Source organism: Crocodylus porosus, unplaced genomic scaffold, assembly GCF_001723895.1.
Source record: "Crocodylus porosus isolate Cpor-Errol unplaced genomic scaffold, CroPor_comp1, whole genome shotgun sequence".
Classification (NCBI taxonomy): domain Eukaryota; kingdom Metazoa; phylum Chordata; order Crocodylia; family Crocodylidae; genus Crocodylus; species Crocodylus porosus.
The window spans coordinates 71,604,838-71,628,031 of NW_017728947.1; the positions used below are offsets into that span (position 1 = coordinate 71,604,838).

Sequence of the window (23,194 nt, forward strand, 5' to 3'; positions counted from 1 at the left end):
CAGCTGATTGTCAGGAACCCAGCTTTCAACTTGAGGGAGCAGCAGGAACACAAGATTCCTCCTGCACTGGCGAGTATGGCATGACTGGGATCTGATCCCTGATTTTAAAACTGTATGTCCTGCCATGAATGTGCGACATGGCAGGAAACGTGACTGTTGGGATCCCAGATCAGATCCCACTGTGTCTTTACACAAATATCTGTGAGCATCCAATATAGCTATTTACAAGCCCAGATTGTTTGGTTGAAGATGCTGAACAGCTATATCTGACAAAGCTGTTTTCTGCAACTGCTTGCATTTCTAGAAATTAATGTTAAGTGACTAATGATGATGGTAAAAGGATTTGTTTGTTTACATTGGATCCAATCTCGTCTTTGTCCTTTTACTATTACTGTTAGCTCTTAATTAGAGCTTCAAACTGGATCAGTTTCATGGATAATTTGCATATATTGCTGGACCAGCTGCGTTTGCAAAGTATATAACGTATCAATAATTAAAATGGGAAAGACCTGGGATACATTTAGAAAAGAGTAAAAGAACAAGCACTTCAGACACTTAACACACATCTCTAGCCACCAATTATTAATCAAATTCAGCTGATATTTGGAAAGGGACCTCTTCTTCTATCTTATTGGTGAGAACTAAATTCTACTTTCCAAACTTTGTATGTGAACATTTTTTAAAATGACATTGGATGTGTCCAACACTTTGGAAAATAATTTATTAACAGACAAAAAGTGAGAAACTTTGAAATAATAAATATAAATCGGTTTCCTACCATTTCTTTGTTCAAAACAAAGGAATGTAATATAACAGTAACTTTTCCTATCCCTGTCACTGTGAGTTAACATGCATCTTTTCTGATCACCTGCCTGTTCTCACATGCTTCCACTGATACCCCAATTCAATTTTCTTTACTCAAAGCTGCTTTCATGCTTATGAATGAAATTGTTTCAAATAACATGACATTATTGAACAAATGTTACAAGAGAGGTTTAAAAGGGCTGGGTCCACATGAGAAAGCTATTCACTAAAAATATCTTGACATATAGAAGTGAAGAGAAGAGAAATGGAGGCCAAGTGCATGACAGCTTGAAGAGCAATATACAATACCATTTTGTGCAGTAAATATACATACAAAGCTCTGATCCTACAAACAGTTACATACGAAATTAATCCAAGTGAACATATTAAGACACTTTATTTGCCAAAGTTACTGTCTGCAGTATCAGGGTCTTATTTAAAATAAAGCATTTTAGCATATAAATCTATAGATCTATGATTTAACTTGCTTGCCTGTGATTCTTAATATCTAGAATAAAGCGTCTTCATATGCTGAACAATAATTTTACTTCTAAATTTGTAAAAGAAAGTTGCAAAAGCTTACCAATGCACTACCACTGCGGAGTCTCTCGGCTATAAATTCATCCATAAGGTCAGGAACATTTGTATTGCTACTGCCAATATCGCTACCAACAGGGTGCGGCTTTTGACTCAAGTCGTCTCTATTAACTAAAAGCAAATGAATAACTATATATAGTAAAGGATACCCAACACCACATTAAAAAAAAACAAAACAACAAAATGAACTCAACAAGCTTCATTAAAAAAATAAAAATACTTGCAATACATGCATTTCCCACCTCTTAAATAGATTAATTTTAAGAATTAGTAAATCCTCCTTTTTACCTACTAAGCAGGTGTTAGTTAATTTCCAGAATAACCTTTAAATAGCAAGAAAGCTTACAGATGAGCATTACTTAAAGTTGTTAATGCTTGCTTTAAGGATACAGCATACATCCTTCCTCCACATTACAAAAAGAAAAAGCAAAATCCTAAGAATGTTTCTGTAGTTCCTACAGAAACACCTTTGCCATTGTATTCTTAATGAGGAACAAGATTGCTGAAAAATGAACTAAAATACTGGATACTAAAATTGAAGTTAAGATATAGGTCAATGTGGCCTTGTATAGTAAGTACACTCACAAATAAAATTTTGTGCAATAAAAAAAAATGGATGGTACAATATGGAATCAAAACTAAAAAAAACTCTTTATATGGCCAGTGATTTATGAAATGTTCTTGTTTGTTCGTTTCCTGCAGTCTATATGATTACATTATTTCTAATAATAATACAAATATTATCAATAACTGTAGGATTTTAGCCCGTAAGTTGCAAATTGTTCCAGCTCATACACTTCATAAGAATTAACCTTCAATATTATCTCTCAGTAGCTTAATATGTAACTAATTATAATAAGAATACAGATTTTATTAAATATAAACATATTTTAAATTATAGTGAAGTTTTGAAATAATTCCCATCTAAGAACAGCTAGAAAACCTATCTGAGTTTTATTTAAAAAATGGACAAATTTGTTAAAATGAACTTATAAGAAAATTTTCTCTTTTCCTTTTTTTTTTTTTTGGCTAGGTTATGCCCATTGTATTACTGCCCAGAATGTTACTGTGCTATGTTTACAAAGACTGCCCTCAGGTGGCATTAACATCTCAATGCAGGATGCATTTTAGAACATTCTGTTAAACATGCTTGCATAACAATGTAAGAAAGGCAAACCTACCTTACTGCTGAAAGTTAATTTATTGTTCATTTAGAGTTATTTAAGATATGAATGAAAATGATGGGTATTAGAGTAACAGCCTTTTCTTTTTGATCAGTCCACAGAGATCCCATAATTAGCACAAGTAAAGCTATCATAGGATCTTTATGCACATCTATGTTCCCAGGAAGAAAGAAAGCAATGAAAGATGTTGCCAAGAAGTAACTGTATCCATGTCAATGAATGCACATAGAAAGGCTCAAAGCACATTTTGAAAATGGTTCAAACAAGCAAAAAAAGACTAAATCCACATTGGATTGTCACAATGAAACGTAATAGGGAATTTCTGTTCCAATTATTTTTTTTTCTTTTTCCTTAGCATTAGTTATAAAATAACTGCTTAAAAGCCAAATAAAAAATTCCAACTCCCATTTGGGGACTTTTTTGTTTTTGAGGAGGAGGAGGAGGAGGAGGAGGAGGAGGAGGAAGAACACATACTAAATGAACCAACAATTAAATTAATTCAACCTAACTGGTTGATAGCCAAACTAAGTACCAGGACTTTCTATTCCACTATAAAATATATATGCCAACCATTCAACAGGCTGAATTTCAAGACCCTCTAGGATAAAGTTAAAATATGATAAGACTGGTCCCTTAGTAGGTCATTTGTTGTCTCTTCCTCTCCCTTGACTTGGTCTTCAGCAGCAAAGAGGTTCAACTCAATATCTTTAAAAGGAAAATTAGTAATTTAAAATGTATAAAAATAATGTATGCTGGGGGGGAAGATTCAGCTGGCTAAAGGCGCATGCACAACCAAACAGGGAAAGCAGTGATCATCCCAAAAGCCTTTTGATTGCTTATCAGAGCTTGCTTCAGTTGCATTAAGCCAAACTGGTGCTGCCTTTCTCCTTTTATGCTCTGCACACTGTTAGTGCTCACCTGCAGCTTTCCTTCCAAAATAGCCCATTACATGACTGTACAGATCCCTCAGTGGAGCCTCTGCTGGCATTCTGTTCTGCCTCTGTGGGGAAACATTTGCCTTCGGCTTCGAAAGAGCATGTACAACATTTTTATAAACACCACCCAGGGATCCCTGCTGTTGTCCTGATTCCTGACCTGATGATCTAAGTGTACTACGGTTATGCACCTGATTAACTGAAATACCTTCTTTCTGCAATGTGGTTGTTTCAGCTTCTGTAGATTCCTTAATCTGTTTATTACTAACTGAAGCTAGATTGACTCTATCTAGAGGCCTGTATACTCCTGGTCTGACCAGCTCAGGGACTGCAGATGAGCTGTTGCTTGCGCTTATACTGCTGTTGCCACTACTACTACTGAAGCCACTGAGTTTACGAAGTCTTGCCTTCCAGGGAGCCTCTTTGTTTTCCAGAGGATTATAAAACTGCACTGACTCAGTAGATGGTCTAAAAGTAACATGAACACTATTTCTTTTCTTAGTAGTTATTTTCATGATTTTGGCCCTGTGTGTTACTGTTTCCGATATACTCCTTTTAGTTGGTGAAAGTTTGCTCATGCCTGTAATGTGAGGGATTTCAGGGTTAACTGGTGCTTTAGGAAGAACTTTCTTTGCATGCATAACATGTGTGATGGTTATGTTTTCGTTAAACTGGGCACTTTTATCTTTTTCAGCTAATGCTATTTCTAAAGCTACATCAGGTTCCATGGCTCTTTGCCTATGAAGGTATCTCTTGCTTTCTTTGCTACTAGGACTACTTGTCCCATGCTCAAATAACTTCTCATTTTGTTTATCAGTATTTAACTGTCTAGCTTTATTGATCACTTGACTTGTAAAATTGTCTACTTGAGTAGGTGCAATATTACTTATAAAGCCACTTTGGTTTTGTTCTAAGCTTAGCACCACATTATCAGCTCTTTCGGCAACTTTGGAGCTACTTGCAGATTTAACAGTCTGATCTCTATTTTCTAATCCATCCAGTGGTAATCTATCATTCCTATTTACAGTTGTATCAACTTCACGAGGAGAAGCCTCATATTTATCTATCTCAAGGTTATTGAAAAGTTCTTCTTTTTCCTTAAGATATTCTCTCAGAGAGGAAAGAAGATCATCTTCACCTTCAAGGTCAACACACCCGCTTTGTTCAAAAGCTGTATTTGCAAGATCTATTGGCCCTATTAAGTGACAGAGATGGTCATAAATACTATCCCCAACTTCCAGAGAAGACACTCTGCTATTTGTAACATGACTTTCAGTGGATCTATGTATTGAAGAGGTCTCAGTGGAACTCTGTAAGCTTGGAGCATGATGAGATGAACTGTCAATGACAGGAACTGCACCTTTGGCTCGTTCAACTGCAAATGGTTCCAGGATGTCAGACGTACTGCTGCTTCGTGGCAATGGCTGTTCTTCATTCAATGTGCCAAAAACTTCACTTGGTGTGTCCTCACTCTGTGAAAAATGCCTGACTCGAGATGGACGTGGAAGAATTTGAGCATCGTCAATGTCTGTAAGAAAAAAGTTATATGTAACATCTACCAAATTAAATACAGTTATATTTATTCATACCTAAATCCTAATCATATGCTTTAAAAATCCAGAAAAATCCAGTGCCTTTTTTAAGTACAGCAAAAGGTATTTTATCCAATGCTAAAATGTTAAACACACACAATATCCAGTACAGAATGCGATATGAGTTAGACTATCAGAACACAGTTTTAAATGTTAACATGCATGGAAACAGACAGTGAGATCATGGAACATTTGGAAATACAGTTAAAGCTAGGGCTGTGCCAATAAGTCAAACAATTTGACCAAAATTGTTTTAAAGACCATGTTCAAAAAAAGGAAAACAGTTGCTTATAGTACAAAGTATCTGATCAGCACTCAACAGTAGCCTCCATAGATTTTAAACTCTTGAGAAATACATAAAAAACAATAAGATAATTTAGCAATTTTCTGGAAAACTACAATTGTCTATTTTTGTGTTTAACAGCTAATATGATTATCCATTAATTTATATAAATAATAGCAATTCTATCAGATAATTTTGTGCATTATAGATATATAACGTATATTGGAAGAGTTAAATCATTAAAAAGATGGCTGGGAGAAGTTTTGGTTTTTGGGAAATACATCAATAAGAATAAATTACCATTCTCTTTTTGCTAAAAGGCAGGTTATTTGGTGGTATCAGAAATGTTAAGCTAACTTTAAAAGTTAACTTTGGGCAAGCTCAACAAATCTCAAGTTTTACCCAAGTAAAGTTACTAAGAGTTATGAAAGCAATGATCTTGAAATTAAAATTTTAATCCACAGAACTGCCAGTGTAAAACGGATTAAGTCAGAGAAACCATCTTGATAGGTGAAAGAAGATGGACCATTCTTCCTGCCTATTCAATTATTGGTTCTTAGCCCCTTTTCTGAGACTGCTAATATGAGTGTAAGTTATTATTAACTGTAGTGAAGGCTTCTGCATTCACAATATGTATCACCTAGGAAAAGGTCAAAGATGCCATCATCTAATTTACCCAGTCTGGGTGTGACAAACTTATAGCCTGTTGGTTAGATACAACCAGCAGAACCATTCCATCTGGCCCACTTGTAGCCTGGTGGGCTATTGTAATGCGTGTGGGGGGGGGCATAGCCTGCCACAGAATATGGGGTCCCTGTACCCCCATGGATATGACCATAGGCAATCCAGAATTTTAAACAGGGGAGTGCAGAAGCAGTGCTTGGTGCGGTACAGATGGCTGCTCTCTCCTGCTTCCAACCACTTTTCTCCTTCCACCACCAGGGCAGGCAGACCATGCAGCCGGGGACTTTTTTTTTTAAGTCTCCAGATCAGGTAGGAATTTTCTCCTTCTCCCAATTCCAGCATCGCTCCTTTCCTGTCCAGGCTCAGCAACACCTCTTCCTCTCCCTGCCCTCTTCCCTCACTTTACCTTTCTACTTACGTGCACCTACCCTGGAGATCTTCAAAAGGAGACTGGATGCACACCTTGCTGAGGTTATTTGACCCCAGCAGTCTTTTCTGCCCAGAGCAGAAGGTCTGAACCCAATGATCTCATGAGGTCCTTTCCAGCCCTAAACTTCTGTGAATCTTGTGAATCTTATCTGTGAATCTTATCTGGTGCCACCACTGTCCCAGTTGCTCCTGCCCTGCTCTAGCAGGGGCTGAGAGGAGCAGCTGTACAAAAAGTTAGGCTTGGTTAGAGACAGTGATAGTGGTTGGTGAGTTCTCTGCCTCTGCCTGCTCCCCAGGCTAGCTGAGAAACACTCAAGGGGATCACACAGAGAGGGGGAAATTCATTTGCTGTTGCTGCTGTCCCTACCTAAGCCCAGCTTCCCAGGCAGCCCAGCTTTAGTGGGGCAGGAGGAACTCAAACCCACCCACCTTGGTGAGGAAGCGTGGTACCCAGGAGGAAGGAGGACAGGTGCTTCTCAGCATGGACAGGAAAGGAGGGGGTGCTGAGAAGGGAGAACCTCCTTTAGAGACTTTAAAAAAAGTCCTCAGTTGGTGCTCCTGTGGGATGGTCTGAAATGGGGATGCAATGGCACCACTTCACCCCCTCTGGATCCACCCCTGGACATGGCCAGTGGGAGGTCCCCAGACCCATACCTCCTGCCTGAACTTGGACCTGTGCCACCACCTACCCGTATACCCACACTGCTGCCCACCCCCACACCCATGCCATGGCTCAGTCCCAAAGCCACCACAACTGCTGCTGGCTACACAGATCAGGCCTGGAAGTATCTCCCATGGTCTAGATTCAACCTGTGGCCTAAAATGAGTTTAAGATGCCTGACTTGGTCCAAAAATTGAGAAACTAGAACCTCTCTTCAGAATCCCTAAAATGCTACAAAAAGCAATGTGTAACAATAAATTAAACAGTACCAAATTGGCAATATGGGATATAAAAATTGAAGTTATCAGTCAAGATTAGATGTTTGCTATAGTCAAGCAGTTGCAGGAATCAGAGAGATTCTAGGTAGCACTTTATGGGACTTTAATTTTTTTTTTAAACAATAAAACTATCTGCCTCATTTTTAGTACCATCGCTTGCTAGGGATTGGTTTTTATTTACCGATTTTTTTATAGTCAGAAACACTGTTAGACAGAGATGAAAGGAATGCCACCAAGTTTAGCAGACCATAAAAAAACTGACTTACCTTAATTGATATTCCATCTAAAAACTCTTATACTCAGGACTGCAATGGTGAATTTATTTGTAACCAATATATACTCCATATCAAAATGTAACAATAAAAGATATCTGATGTGTTAGATGATCTATTCAATGTTAAATGGAGGAAATATTAACATCTTAAAATGATTTTAAAATAATTTAAAAATGATATGACTGAATAGTTCATACTGGAATATAACTGTGGCAGTAATATTTAGTTGCAATTGACCAGAAGGTACTTAACTGACCTCTGGTTTTAAGCTGCTTACACTCTTCTGGAAAAAACAAGTCTTTTAGCTGAAATTTCTAAAGTTTTGCAGATGCAAATGTTTTGGAAGTACAATGCATTTCCACTTATCTATTTGCAGAAAATATTTGTGGAGAAGAAGTGAAAAGAGTACAGAGTTACTTTCATACTTAATTTTTTTTTGTTTTTTGTGATAAAAACGTAAATGATCTTTTTTAAAAACAAGTTTGCCCTGGGTTTAAATCTTGGGGTCTGATCAAGAAGTTATGGACAATAATCAATGGACATCTTCAAATATGATACCAGACTTTGGATGGGTTTTTAATGATGGCATACAGACGTCTATTTGCAAAGGGAGAATATTGGATGCAGACTACCTCTGTCTACAAAATAAGCATGAGGTGCCAAAATGCGATGTCAATCACAGTAAATCCAGCAATTCTTCATAATCTGATCACCCATTAACTTTCTTTCCTAACCTAATTAGCAGTGCATTAGATAAAAGGTTGAAAATTAAATTATCATTAAATATTTGAATTAACAACTCAAGGAGATAAATGGAGGGCTTCTAAGTATTTTGAGTCATTATTTCAGATGTCGAGGTATCAGTTATGCTCTGCTCATCTTTCGAAAGTTTTTTTTGCAGGCCTAAGAATTTGAGACTCACATATGAAAACAGATTCTGGGATATGAGAGGTGTACTGGAAAAAGATGCTAATTCACTGATCTGCAGTATGCCCATCCCTCCCAAATATATAAACCTGTCACAAGAGCCTTTGATGTATTACACATGAACTTCAATTTATAAATAACTAAAATATAAGTGGTGTGGATTTTTAGTACATGTTAAAATTAATTTACTGGATGAAGAATTCTAAATATATGCCAGCCTAAGGAGCTCAGCACATTGGAATAAATGCAGCTGCATTTTCATCTCTATTTGTTAAATGCTGATGATGTGTTAATCATTTATATACATGTGAGAATGCAGACAATAGCAAACAAATGTGTTCTGCTCGTGCCATCAATACTTTCCCCCTTTTTTGGAAGAGAAAAACATTAAGGAACTCAAAAATGGAAATGCATTAAGATGTCTTGTGTTACAGTTAAGAAATGTATTAATTTGTTCATAAAGGTAAAAGTTATATGTTCCTCAGCAACTGCAATACATACATCCTGTACACTTGTGTTAATTCAGCCTGGTGCACTATCTGTGAGTGTTTTTCATCATTAACTGTATTGCAGTAGTACCCTGAGGAGCTCAAATTAGATCTTTCTTTCACATATATGAAAACATGTCCTTAATCCTTAAGGACAAACAGGTCCCTAAGATTTTGGAAATACTGGTGTTGCAGGAACATAAATATAATTAGGGAAGGGAAGTAAAAAAGCTGAAATTGGCAGCCATTCCCCCTGCTGCCTCCCTTCCCCTGCCATGATGTGTCCTCTCTCACATGACCTCCCCATCTTTATTTACTAGGAGACTGGAGAAGTAGGCAACTTTTTAGCAGCTAGTCGGAGGCATGATGAACTGGCATATAGCTAAGATTTGGATTCAAATACAGAGATCAGCTCACATGAGTACATGGGCAAGTAGAATACCGTCCATAAAAATTCAAGGGAAGATCACAGAAGTCAACTAAGGTGGGTTTAGAGGATGGAAACTGTAGCAGATTTTTTTGGCTTTGAACCCTCAGTACCCTTTTAAAAACAAGTATCATTACTAATTATTCTGTAAGTTTCTACAGTTAAGGGCATAAAGTATGTAAGAAACATCAGCAGAAGCAGGGTTGGCCACTGTGATATAATTAATTCTGATTTGACTGTTTAATTTTTCAGTCATAATATTGCTTCACCAGCATTTTAGCTGGATTTGAAGAAAGATATGTAAATGTACAATAGTAAATAGTCTAATATTCCTTTCTTCTCGTTTTTCTGCCTCCTTTGCCTTTTTCACTGTGCACTGCTTTGAAACATTCCTCCACCTTTCCCTATTCACTAAACCAACTCTGTTCTACCTACAAATGCTTCCTAGCTTTTTTCCCCCCCCGTGCCCTACCAATTATATTTCCTTGTTCACTATTTTTTCCAAAGGTTCCTGAACCAGTTCTTTTAGTCTTCCTAACCTCCAAATGTTTAACAGGAATGAGTTTTGAAAGAATACTGTACAGATACGATACCCAACAAAGTAAGCTGTACTTAACCATATTTCTAATGCAAGTCTCAGTGTGCAGATTCTCATATTTATGTTGCAAATCAAATTTGGAAACCTTGTTGCTTTTCTGTTCATGGAAATAGAGCATAACACTGAAGAGCCTAAAATATGTAGAAATGATGGACTCATGCACAACAATTACAACCCTGGTAAAAATGTCCTGTATGTAGAGCACATATAAAAGTCTAGATATATCTGTTTAGCTTCTTCCACAATTTTGTCAGCTGATTGACCTTCAGGCAAAAACATCATGCCTGCATCAAGAAAGCATTTTTTTTCCCTTAACATACTGCACACTTTTCTCCTGAAAACTAGGATTTCTAGGCAAGAGCATAAAAACAAACCAGGAAAACTATTCTGCAGTTTATGTCCATATATCTGCTCTTATCCTATGTTACGTGAAAGTTAACTTACAGCAGGTTACTCCTGAATGTTAACTTTATGTACTGTAAGGTCATACTTCCACATTTTAAACATCATAATCTATTTCAAGATAATTATGGGTGGATATATTACGTTACTTTTATATCAGTGGAAAGATCTCTTTAAAGCAGGGGTGGGCAATTATTTGGACAGGAGTGCCACTTAGGTAGGGAGTTTTGATGAGATGTTGCAGGCTGGGTCAGCACCCACCCCCTCCCCACTGGGCCAACACCTTCCCTGCCCCCAACAGCTCACCAAAACTTCCAAAGTGGTTCTGCTGTGCACTGGGCCGGGTGGCTGGGATGGAGCTGTGGGCAGGTGGGGATCAGCATCCAGAAGTAGGACAGGTGGGCAGGGCAGAGGCTGAGATCACAGGGCAGTGACAGCACAGGACTAGGTTCTGGGGCACAGCCACAATCTGCTACCCATGTGCCACTGCAGTGAGTGCAGTTCTGCTAGCAGGGATGTGTGGGGAGCAGATCGTGGAGCTGCCTGGGGCCCTGGCCCTGTGCTGCCACTGCCCAGTGATCCTGGGGTCTCCATGGAGACTGGCTAAGACCCACACAGGCAGGACGCACGGCAATATGGATGGGATGAGGCTGCAGAAGGGCGGGCAGGTAGGGGTAAGCAGTGCCTGGAAGCAGGGCAGATGGGTGCAGCTGGGATTCTGGGGTGGTGACAGTATGGGGCCAGAAGCCTGGGGCAGATCTGCAATCTGCTCCCAAACGCCCCTGCCTGTGGAACCAGCACACATCACAGGGCTGTGCAGGAAATGGATTGCAGCTCTGCCACAGGTCCTGGCCCTGTGCTGTCACTGCCCCAAGAGCCCAGCCCCAGCCTTGGCTGTGCCCACCCATCCCATTCCTGGATGTCTCTCCCCACCTGCAGGCTCTTCCATCCACCTGGCCTCATGCCCTGCCTGCAAGGATCCAACAGTGGTGGGTGTGGGGCAGATGGGCTGGGGTGCCCAGGCAGCAAGTGGCAGCCAGAAGGAATCTCTAGTGCTGCCATGAAATAGGAATGTAAATATTGTTTAAAAAATATTCATTTAACCTCTTCTAATTATACTGGTTAACGATTAACTGATAACACAGCAGCTCACACAGCTGCTACTGGGAGCTGCTCTGGGCTCCCCTGGGCCTTTGACTGCAGGGAGAGGGGGAGGAGGCAAGCCCAGCCAGACAACACAACCCAAGTCCTGCCCTGGGAGGGAGGGAACACCTGTGAATGAGCAGCCAATTGCTTAACTGATCACTGTTTTTCTCTTCGGCTTGGGATACTAATCCCCCCTTCCCCCTCATTCCTCCCTCCCTCCCTGCTTTTTGATTCCTGATGAGGCACTGCACAGCTTGCCTTTCCCCGCTTCCCTGCCAGATTTCACCCTGTGCCATGTAAAGGATAACCAGTTATCACTGTACTTATTAGTTAAATGTTTAATTGTTAATCACATCCTTACTGTGATGTGAAAGGTTAAAACCTGGGAAGTGAGTCTGGATGCTAGGCTGCCCCAGTCCTGCTACACATCTGGGGGTGGTGGCACTGACTGCAAGTGCCACAGGCCAGGCTGCCCTGTGCACGTGGGTTGGGCAGGGCCAAGGGACCTGCTGCAGACCAGACAAAATCCCTTGGCAGGCTGGATTCAGCCTGTGGGGTATTTTGCCCATCCTTGCTGTAAAGCAAGAGGCCCGATGCAGGAAAAAATATTTCAAAGTAATATTTATAGGAAATTCAGTCTGTAATCCTAAACTCTAAAGGAATTCACTAGCTAATCAGCTTTCAAATTCATAACTCCTAAGAATATGTATGATACTAATCAACAGCCTTCATTCTCTGAAAGCAGCTAATAACTCGAGTTGGTCATTTCACTGTAGGGAGTAGGACTCTGGGCTTTTTCTTTTTAAAATTCCTTCTCAAAAGCTGTATATTCTGAACGTGAAAGCTGTTTTTGAAAAGGGGTAATTATTTGCTACAAGAAAGAACAAAGAAAAAGCCTTGCTCTCACCTTTCGTACTAAAGTATTACACTACTGCAGTGTTTCCATTTAATTAAAAACAGGACCATTTGGCTTAATTCAGGACCATAATTATTTTTGTGGGGGAGAAGGATGCTCTAGAAAAACACTCCATCAACTGCTTCAAGACAGAAGAGTGTTTTTGGTCCTCTGATTTTAAGATGTCTAGATACTTTTAAGGTCCCATATATGGATGTCCTCTTGGAAAGCTCCTTGTAGCTTATTTGGCACTTCTTCTGACAGTAAACTGATGTGGTCCTAAATGCATTTCCTTATGTAGTTGAATATTCAATCAAGGTTTCTACATTAAAAGATCAAGATGCATCATCAGTACAGGGCTACAAGGCCACTTAACAGATCACCTCTAAGGTGCTAATTCAACTTGCCAACTCTATTCTACCCAAAGGTGTATTTAGAAACTATTTTGGTTAAGCTAATCTTTTATTAAACAAATTTAGGAATAGACTGACATTAGTAAATAACATTTAATCGGTTAAAAATTATAAATTCTGCACAAAAAACTGAATTCAATTATATAAGTAAAAAATCATAAATACCAATGCTAAAGCCACAGCTGAATTAAGAGGAACTTTAAGTCAGTCAGATGGGCACACACTTCTACTAACCATTTTCATCCTATTATTGTACCTTGAAAACCTCTATCCCCCACATCTGATCTATCTACCTTTTACCCATTTTCGCTACAGATCTCAAAACACTTACCAACTGAGGTAAATATTGCTAGCTTCTTTTTACGGATGGAGAGCTGAAGCACCAAGAATATACATAATTTGCCAGAGGTTATCCAGCAAACCAGTGGCAGAAATGGAACATAACTCTAGTCTTGTTAATAAACACTCTGCTAGGTCTCACAAGTTTATACCATCTCCCTAAAACAGGGACAAGAGACCTACATCCCACCATTCTTTACCAATAGGTGGGTTAAAGTGGGTTATGCACCAAAAAAGCTGAAAACTAGTATTCAGTCCAACCTGTTTCTTATACTATAGTATCTGGAATGCTGAAGAAACTAATTAGGAATACTAAAGAAAAAAAAGGAGGCAAGCTGTTCAAAAAGGCTCATAAGAGCTTGTTAGATAAGAGATGATAAGAAAGAGTCTGTTCTGCTAACAACGCAACAGACAAAGAAAAATACTTGTACAAATTAGCTTAAAAACATCCTAGAACTGGCTCTGGTCTATTTCAGAAGATAAAATAGGATTCTGGAAAAGGAGTCTTACAAGCAAGCTAAGATTTTTTTTTTCTTTTTTATGACTTAACTGAACTACGCATCTTAACTACCCAACCTACCCATCATTATCATGACTCATTTGACTTTTACGTTTAGAGCAAAAAAAAAAAAAAAGACCTGAGAAAGTACTCCTAATTCAAATAGTTGCTAGGATGAAATTTAATAAGACCATAAGCAAATGGAAGGGATTAAAACTGGAGTAAAAGGAATTGTTTTAGCATAATAAGTTTAAGCATAATAAAAGGAAAAAAAAGAGAATGGGATGACATTAAGAATAGAGAAACTGCCGATTAGTAAGATATACTTGTCTGTGAAAGCCCCATTACCTAGCACATTTAGCGCCAGCTTGGATAAAATACTAAAATGCACAGGTAGAATCTCAGAGGTTTTCCTTTATGGCCTTTTCCTTCTCTACACTGCCATGGTTTTAGTCTTGAGCTACTGAGCTGCAGTTTGAGAATGCAGATAATGCTCTGTTTTGCATTTTTTCCTTCTTAAACTTCAATTCATTGTTCTGTAATTACAGGTAAGGAGGAGACTGGCTGGTAAAACAGCTACTAATACACCCATCAATAACTCCAACAATAGTTTCATACGCCTTTCATTATCACCAGCAGGTGATAAAAGATTAATGATAAAGAATGAGGAAAAGTAGATTAGTTACAATTCTAATGAGAAACAGGTAGGAAGAGAGAATCAAATTATAACCTTTAGAGAAATTAACATGGGCCATGGCCCTGTCTCTGGATAAGCTGAGTGTTCAATCATGGTTCTTTTTTTCCAAAAACTTCATAGTACCTTACTAAGTGATGTTTACACTGTAATCAGGAGAGGTAACAGTAAGCTCCCCTGCCCTAACTCATGGTGCTTCACAGAAAGTGCAATGAGTTAGAAACAGGGGTAGGCAATTATTTGTGGGCCACATAGGCAGTTCTAGGGCACTGTAGCAATCCACCCATTCCCCACTCCAGCTCAGAATGGGCAAACCCCAGCCTGCAGCATGCTCCCCCTCCCTCCCTGCAGACAGCACCAGGGGCAAAGCTGGGCTGCATCAGCTCTGCCCTGATCGTGTGCAGGGACTGATAGAAGGTTGCTAAGACACTCCACTTTGGAGCACCTTCATCTGATCTCTTATTACATAAGGGTTAATTTGTCGCACAATTGGCCACTTTTAAAGTGCTCTGCAGCTGTGCACCTTTTGTCATGGGACAGCTGGAGAGCACTGTCAGAGGGATGATCGCATGACAAATGTCACTTCTGTCAGTGTTCCTTATCTGAGATAATTTAGGTACCCACAACAGCGAAGCCTCAGAAGCATGGTTTCCAGCACAGCTGATACAAGAACATGCAGGATCTTAAGTATGTGACTGGGTGGCTAACCCACACTGATGCTTATGTTATTACAGCTGAGCTATTAGCACCTGAGCTAGCTGGATTAATGCTTACACCTCCTGTCTCTAGTATAAACATATTCTGAATGATACATGATGCCAAACTGAGATGGATTAAGCATGGCAAAAGGTAATGATTCTGAATCAGGTCAGGCTCACTAGGAAGATATCCCAAGGTTCCCTCATCAAACAAGCTCAAAATCATAGGCTCAACATAATAAAGCCGTAATTTTGTCACTGCTGACTGAAGATGAAAACTTAGTAAGAACAGGAGATTGTGCTATAGATACTTTTAGAATAAGCCTTCAATTATATGATGAAGAAATGGAACAGACACAGTATCATAGACTATAGTAAATGTGTGTTTTTGAAATGTCTTCTCTCTTAAAATAGACTCCGGGGCAGCAGGACTGAGCTCCCAAACCACTTCCAGACTCAAGATGCCATGAGGGATGTTTAATAGTCAAAAGAGTGAGATGGATGGGGGGAGGGGGTTAAGGTTTGGCTAATATCTTCCATAAAAAACAAACTCTTTACTGCCATCATTGTGATGATGTTATCTCTCTACCCTATCCTGCAACCTTCAATAAGTATTCAGTTAGATAAGAAAGGGCTGCCTCCACATAACACCACTGGCATCTTCTCTATCCACAGAGGCAGTACAGATGATATGATCATGAACCTAAGCCATGCTGACTTAGATCAAAGTACAGTCTGGAATATAAGCAATACAATAAGCACCCCTTGGCATTTTCAAGTTTGGAAATTTTAACAAAGTTTAACTTCCAGCGGTGCACTGGACCCAAATGTCATCCTTATCTTTAAATGCTACTGCAAGGGCTTAACTTTTTTTACTTTTTCATTCTTTAAAACATACTACAGAATGTACTTCACCATACTGCATTTTTAAAAGGATATCTAATCACAAATTATTCCTCTGTACAGTTGCCACAAGAATGCCCATACAAGGTCTGTGGACAATAAGTTAAAACACTGCTATATTGAAACATTCACTATGGCAAGTCAAGCAGACCTTTTTCCCCATCCATATCAAATAAAAATTTAGATTATTTTTATTTCCTGGCATTTGAATTTTATATTGCACCTATTTAATAAACTGAAAAAAACAAGAGTTCTGTCATTTACACACTGACAATAGTTCAGATTGGCACAGCACTAACTTCTAACAGTTCCAGGATGGATTGCAAATATAGCATGATATTTCATGCAACTCAAAATGCTCATTCTTAAATCTCTTCCCTGCTCCTCCCCCTCCCCCTGAATATTTTACTTTGAAGAATTTATTGATTTAGCAGAATTTGAAAGCAGAAGAATTAAAAAAGTGATAAAGGGGGTGCAGAAATTAGCAGAGGTGGCACTACCTGAAAGCTCATCAGAAAGGGGAGTGAGAACAATATCAGGCAAGAAGGGTTTGGAAGTATGGATCAGAACAGGAGCACTTTTAGCACTGCGTATATAGGCCGATGGCAGAGCACATTCACCAATGGATCGGCTTCTCATGGCTTTAAAAAAGGAAAAGAAAGAAGTGGGGAAGGAAAAAAGAAGAGTGACAATAATGAAAGGCTTGTGTCACAGAAAAAGCAGCAACAGAGAAAACAAAGATAAAAAGGAAGAAAATTTTAAAATTAAAACATTTCAGCACGGCAGATATTGGCAGAGCTGTAAGAAAGAAAAAAAATCAGTGGACACATAAAACATTTTGAGTTTTTAACTGTTTATGTAAAGCAGCAATATTATGACTGTTACAATGATTTTCCATCCAAAACTGAGAAGTGAATTAAATAGCACTTTTTTCCGCTGCATCGGGGGTTGAAAAAAATCAACAAATTCAAAACTATCTTGAAAGCACTCAGAATCTGTGCAATTCTAATCTAAAAAGCAATTTACACTTTATTTGCCCTTTCTATAGTTAGCTGTCTTATTAAACACGAGTCTCATGATTTTTACATAACCCAATAAACTTAAATTCAATTCAGGAATTTCCAAAACAAAAAATTTTGAAAGACAACTGAATTTTTTGTCTACAGTAATGCATAGTACAAGAAATAGTTCCAAATAAAATTGAAGCCTGAGAAGCATTAAATTAACAACTGATTATTTGCAAAGAGATTTTGAATATAGTTCCTGAATATAGTTCCAGATTCTAATGAACAATTTCTTATCTTGATCCAGCACCCCTAAACTCATGTGAGCAGTCCCACTGATTTTATGCGAAAGCATATGGTTGTGGAACCAGGGTAGTATTTCCCATTTTTTCCTAGTAGTCTCAACTGATTCCTGGTATATAACATGTTTATGTTCATTTCCTACGATATCAGCAAGAACAGATATTGCAACTCAGTTCTGAGTATGATTAAAGCTCTTAAAAGATACAATTCACAGTTTTCAACTAGTTTCCTCTTTACATTTTAAATAGCAAGAAACTTAAGTAAATAACATAAAAACATTCACTGACATTTTCTATTATGTGAATTTTGGTGCTTTAAAAAAATAAAGATTATAGATATACTTAAAACCAGACTTTGTCTGATGTACACAATGTTTTGGAATATTATACTTAATAAAATTGAGTGCTCCTGATCTGCAAGGGAATCAGAAGTATGTGGACATGGTACAAGTGAAATTTGAGCACATCACACTTATAAACCCAAGTAAAAGGATGCTTCTAACACAGCAACATGCAGAAAAAATTGGTGATTTAATGTATGCAAACTAGAAAATACAGATGACAAGTATAGTGGCAGTTCTACAACCACCTAGGAACGCTGAACTGAAACAGTTTTCTATTAAACTTGGTTTCTCCCTCATAAATAAAGTAGAAGTTGTTTACTCTGAAGTTTACATGCAACTTCACATGCAAGACTCCAACTGTCTTTTACTTTTAAGATCTATAAGTCATAGTCTATTATTTAAGTATATGGCATGTTTTTGTGCATCTTAAATCAAAGGAACTAGAGTATTAGATGTTTTTTCAAGCTAAAGAGAACATATCAAACTTCTTATATTAAACACCAGATCACATAAATTTTAAATGTTATTTTTACCCAAGAGGTTTGTACCCTCTTTGTTCTGAAATAGCATCTCAGACTGTTGACTAATCTAGCCCATTTGCAATGAAGAGAATAGATATTTATAAGTACATTTTCTAAGATAAAAATGCAAACCATTAGTATATGAGGAGCTGTGAACTGCATTAACTAGTGTAGCTTAACTTTTATTTTAAATAAGATATGCCATGTTCCCACCAGTAGCAAAGTAGAGAGCCAGGATTTGAGGTCTGTAAATGAACAAAAGTTGAGTGACAGGACTTTTAAAATAAATACCACCAGACTATTATAACAGGTTACAAGTGGGCAAAGCCACGCTTAATTTTTTTGAATACAGTAGGCAATGAAAAAAATGTCAAAATTTACTCTCCTTCCATATATATATATTTTTAGAAGAGGAAGAGATAAAAAAGAGGATATGCAATGTTTTTATCGTATGCTGACTTTTTAACTACCATAATTACTCACATCCCATACACACTTTCACCCCCAAAAATTAGGCCTCCAAAACTCAGTAACATGAGCATTTATACCCATGCTCTAGGAGTGGGGTGCGTGGGGTGAGGGGTGGGGCACAGGAGAACTTTAATCAGAGTGGCTCTGATGGGGGTGGGGTTGCTTTAACTAAAGCTCATCAAACAAACTTTACTTAAAGCGCCCCTGCTGCCACTTTTCAGCACAGGGACACTGATACATGAGATGCTGGAGTCTGCTGGAGCATGGCTCTAGCAGACTCAGTTAATCCAGTCTGCTCTGACACGCTGCAATTATAGTGCATCAAAGCAGCCTTGTTGCTCATGTAAGCACGTCATGTTTTAAATGAGGAAGCTGATTTCTATATCAGGATGGAGGCATGAGGATGACTGAATGGCTGCCAGTGGCTGTGCTAGATTCCATGTTTCATAAAGGAAAGGTAGAGTCCGCTCAACAGCCTCTCTTGCCCTCTGGCTGAAGCACCACAACTTCAAGTTTAAACCTGTCACAATCACTGCCCAGTTAGATGATCAAACAAAAGCTGCTGTGATGATGCTGCAGCCAGAGGGTGTGAGGCTGATAACGTGGCCTCTGTCTTCCTGCAGAATATAGTTGGGAAGTTTAGCAACGGTGAGCCCAGTATTCAGCCTGGGTAAGCCTGTATTACAGTGGTTAGAATTCTGTGGGGGGTGGAAATCATCATTCTACTTTCCCAAAAGAAAGTATTATCTTATTTGGGAGAGTGTGATATGCAAGTAAATGTTATTGGAGCCAGATTCTTGTACAAGATTTTATTACCGAGTTCTCACAGTATAGATGCAAAACGCTAGAACTCTTGGTTCAGTACCAATAGTACCTTTTATTAGACCAACTAAGAAATCACACAACTATCATCTCTTTTTAAAAGATTTTTTTTGTGATTTCTTAGCTGGTCTAATAAAAGGTATTATCTCTGAACCAAGAGTTCTAGAGGTTTGCATTTCTTTTTATCTCAGACCAACATGGCTACCAAATACATCCCTTATAGCTCACATTATTCACTTTTGCTCCTCATTGATAACCTGACTACAGAATGGTAAATATCACATTATGATACTTCGCTAGTACCAAAATCTGTAGTTTAGGCTAGGAGTAGTCTTGTATCTAAATTCAGTATAGAAGATTTTTCAACCCATATGCATACAGAATTTAGAGGCCCTTTTCCAAAAATAATTTATATAAGATCAGGCTTTAAAAATGTATATACTGCATATCAAAACCTGTAGGCTTTATTCTTGAGTCATATAAATACATATACACTTGAAGCACAACTAATGTGCTGGAATGAGGATGACTCAAAAAAACCCCAACCTGCTCAAATGTACACAGAACATACAGCTAGAAAGGGAACCCCAGCTTTTTCTTACCATAAAATATTTGACATGCACTTCCTTCCTACTCAAACATAAGGAGTAAATGCCTCACAATCAAAGGAAATGAACTGCATATTAAAGAGCATGCAACATCTAAGGACTGACTAAATTCCAGACTTAAATTCAGGCCTATTTACAGAAAAAACACTGAATTTAAGAGGAGGAACTGACAACCAAATACTATGTAGGACAGATTTATTCTACACCTGGGTGCCAAATACTACCATTATCACAGTGTGTTATGTACACATATTTAAAATAAATGAAACAAATACCTCTCTCAGTGCTCTGACGTATTAACACACAGTCTTTTCATGATGAAGATTACAGGGTTTAAAATAATGACGCATGGGATTAAACATGGCAATAAGCACTGCCTGTCTTCGTTCTTTAGAAGAAAGGGAAAGGAAACCATGATGTTTTCTAACTAAATTAGCTGTTAAACCAAGGCATCACCAGTGAGAGGCTTTAAATTTAGCTTTGTATACTATGAATCACTAACTTTCTGTATGCAAAACTGGATTAAGGAAGTTCAGTATATTTCTCAATTTATTGCAGGTTAAGCAGTACAGTGAGTCCAATAAATATTTGGATCGTTTGCTTGAAATATAGTTAATATAAGAACTAAAATAAAAAAAAAGTATCTGATTATGCATTCAAGTAAATTTTAGGTATACATGATAACACTACCAGTTAGAAGGATACTACTTGTTTGATACTATACTTCACAAGAAGTACAGTACTCATTCATCACTTAAAATGCCCGCAACCAATATGCAGACAAGGTTCTTTGGGTGAATCTGATATCTTTTATTAGACCAACTTAAATAAATGGAAAAAGATTCTTAGCAAGCTTTCAGGTTTTAAAACCCTTTGGCAGGCTGAGGAAGCATCTGCAGTTGGTGTGTGCTCTTCCTGGATGGAATGAATAGTATAGAAGCCAGAGGCTGGTATGCATACAAGAAAGACAGTCAGTGAAGATGTAAATTGAGGAGTCAGTGGGTGAGAGACAGCCTGGGTGGGAGAAGAGGGATGAATGTAGCAGGTAAAGAGTGGAGAGGTACCTGTACAGTTAGATGCCAGGCAGGTTATAATGTATCATAAAAATCCAATGTCTATATTTAGTCCATGATTTTTTGTATCCAGGAGGTTGAAGAATTGAAGTTCATAGGCTCGTTTGTGAAAAGTGTTTTGTAAATTCCCTTTGAGTATTAGAAGAGAGAGATGGGAGAGAGAGTGGTTTTCTTGTGCAAAATGTCCCCTCACAGGTAATTGGGTATTTTTGTCTTTAATATATTTCTGGTGTGTGTTCATACCAGCGCGCAGTTGTAGTTTGGTCTCTCTTACGTATTTTCCATCAGGGCATTTGGTGCATTGGATGAGATACATTTCTGGAGGTGCAGTTAACATTCGGGAATGCAGATGGTTCTGTTGTGGGGTGTAGTAATTGTGCAAGTGGTAGAGATGTGTTAGCAGGTTTTGCATTTCTTGTCCTGGCATGGTTTGAATCCATTCAGTGTGTTCTGGGCTATAGGAAGCTTACTTCTGGTGATGAGGTCAGCGAGGTTCTTGTTTGAAGGCTAGGGAGGGTGTTTCTGGGAAGATCTCTTTAAGAATTGGGTCTGCTTCTAGTATGGGTTGTAATTGTTTGAGGATTTTCTGTATGGGTTTGAGGGAGGGGTGATATGTCATAACCAGCAGTGTGCAATTCATGGGGGGTTTTCTTCTGTACTGCAGCAATTCTTCACATGGTATCCAGGTGGCTCTTTCAAACATCTTCACTGACTGCCTTTCTTGCAGGCATACCAGCCTCTGGCTTCTTTACTATTCATTCCATCTGGGAAGACCACACACTAGCTGCAGATGCTTCCTCAGCCTGATTTAGGGTTTTTAAACCTGAAAGCTTGCTAAGAAAAATTTTTCCAACTATTTAAGTTGGTCTAATAAAAGATATCAGATTCACCCAAAGAACCTTGTCTGCCTATATCCTTAGACCAACACACTTACAATCTACACCCCTGCAACCAATATGGACAGTTTTTTGTACTGGGCAAAAAGTGTTAGCCATTTGCAGAGCACCTAGATCTCAAAAGATAAAGGCATCACTTATGCCCTGCTAAGAATGCTGGCTTTTTTGGTAACTAATTCATGCCTTTGTACCTTATTGTAATACTAGTGTTGGTATGACTGTGCACAGAAAATATATTTCCATGCAAGTATGAAAGAGGTCTGAGATATTAACTGTTTATGTTGATGCAGAAATAGACTATAAAGATATGATTGCTTTGAGGACAAAGGCAAAAGCAATATAAGCTATAGTATGAGAAGCTTAAAATCAGAATAATTTGATGCTATGTCAAATGGATTGCTTGATCAGGATAAATGTCAGTGATTTAGGATCCAAACCATGCAAATATCCAACTTCTTTTAAAAGGAAACTAACATACTAACATGAATCCATTAAAAACTTAGTCAAACTGCAGTAGCATCTGACAAAATATCTGAAGTGCATACACTTTCAAGAAACCAAAACAGAAACTTTAATCAGGCATTGTGTTCTGAAGGCGCTGAAGATTTAACAGAAAACTGTTTTAACAGCCATCATCAGCTAAATTCAGATAAATAAATGTATAATTGAACCATGAAGACTACTTAATCAAATCAGATGTCAGAGCTTGCTCTACATAAACAACCGCAAGTGCAATTTTGTGTCTGAATGCATGAGAAAGCCAGACATTTAAAGTTGTTCCTTTTAAATCCTGTGGAGCCCATGATTGTTGTCCTATATGCCTGAACTGCCCTGGTACAATGTGTTCCCAATCCTGGTGGAGGTCTACAGTTTTCTAGTAATATTGCAAAGTAGTTTGAGGAGAAAAGAAGATCTTAATTAAACCCTGTGACTTAAAAATTTAAATTGGCTGTAAAATTTTGGGGAAAAGGAAGAACAATTATAGACTCAGTTGCTGACCTG

The 23,194-nt window shown here is 38.3% G+C and overlaps 1 protein-coding gene across 5 annotated transcripts in view; it reads right to left on the bottom strand.

Moving 5' to 3' along the window:
- Positions 1-23,194, bottom strand: part of RALGAPA1 (Ral GTPase activating protein catalytic alpha subunit 1) — a 205,992-nt gene that overhangs the window by 121,909 nt on the left and 60,889 nt on the right. For 2 of the 5 annotated variants that reach the window (XM_019551375.1, XM_019551377.1), the window contains exons 17-19: positions 16,652-16,792; positions 3,504-5,048; positions 1,388-1,512 (exon numbers count right to left, since the gene is read on the bottom strand). In XM_019551375.1, the coding sequence (XP_019406920.1) occupies positions 1,388-1,512; positions 3,504-5,048; positions 16,652-16,792 (1,811 nt within the window). The remainder of the gene's footprint in view (positions 1-1,387; positions 1,513-3,503; positions 5,049-16,651; positions 16,793-23,194) is intronic. The other 3 variants (XM_019551378.1, XM_019551376.1, XM_019551379.1) reach the window with 3 other exon arrangements.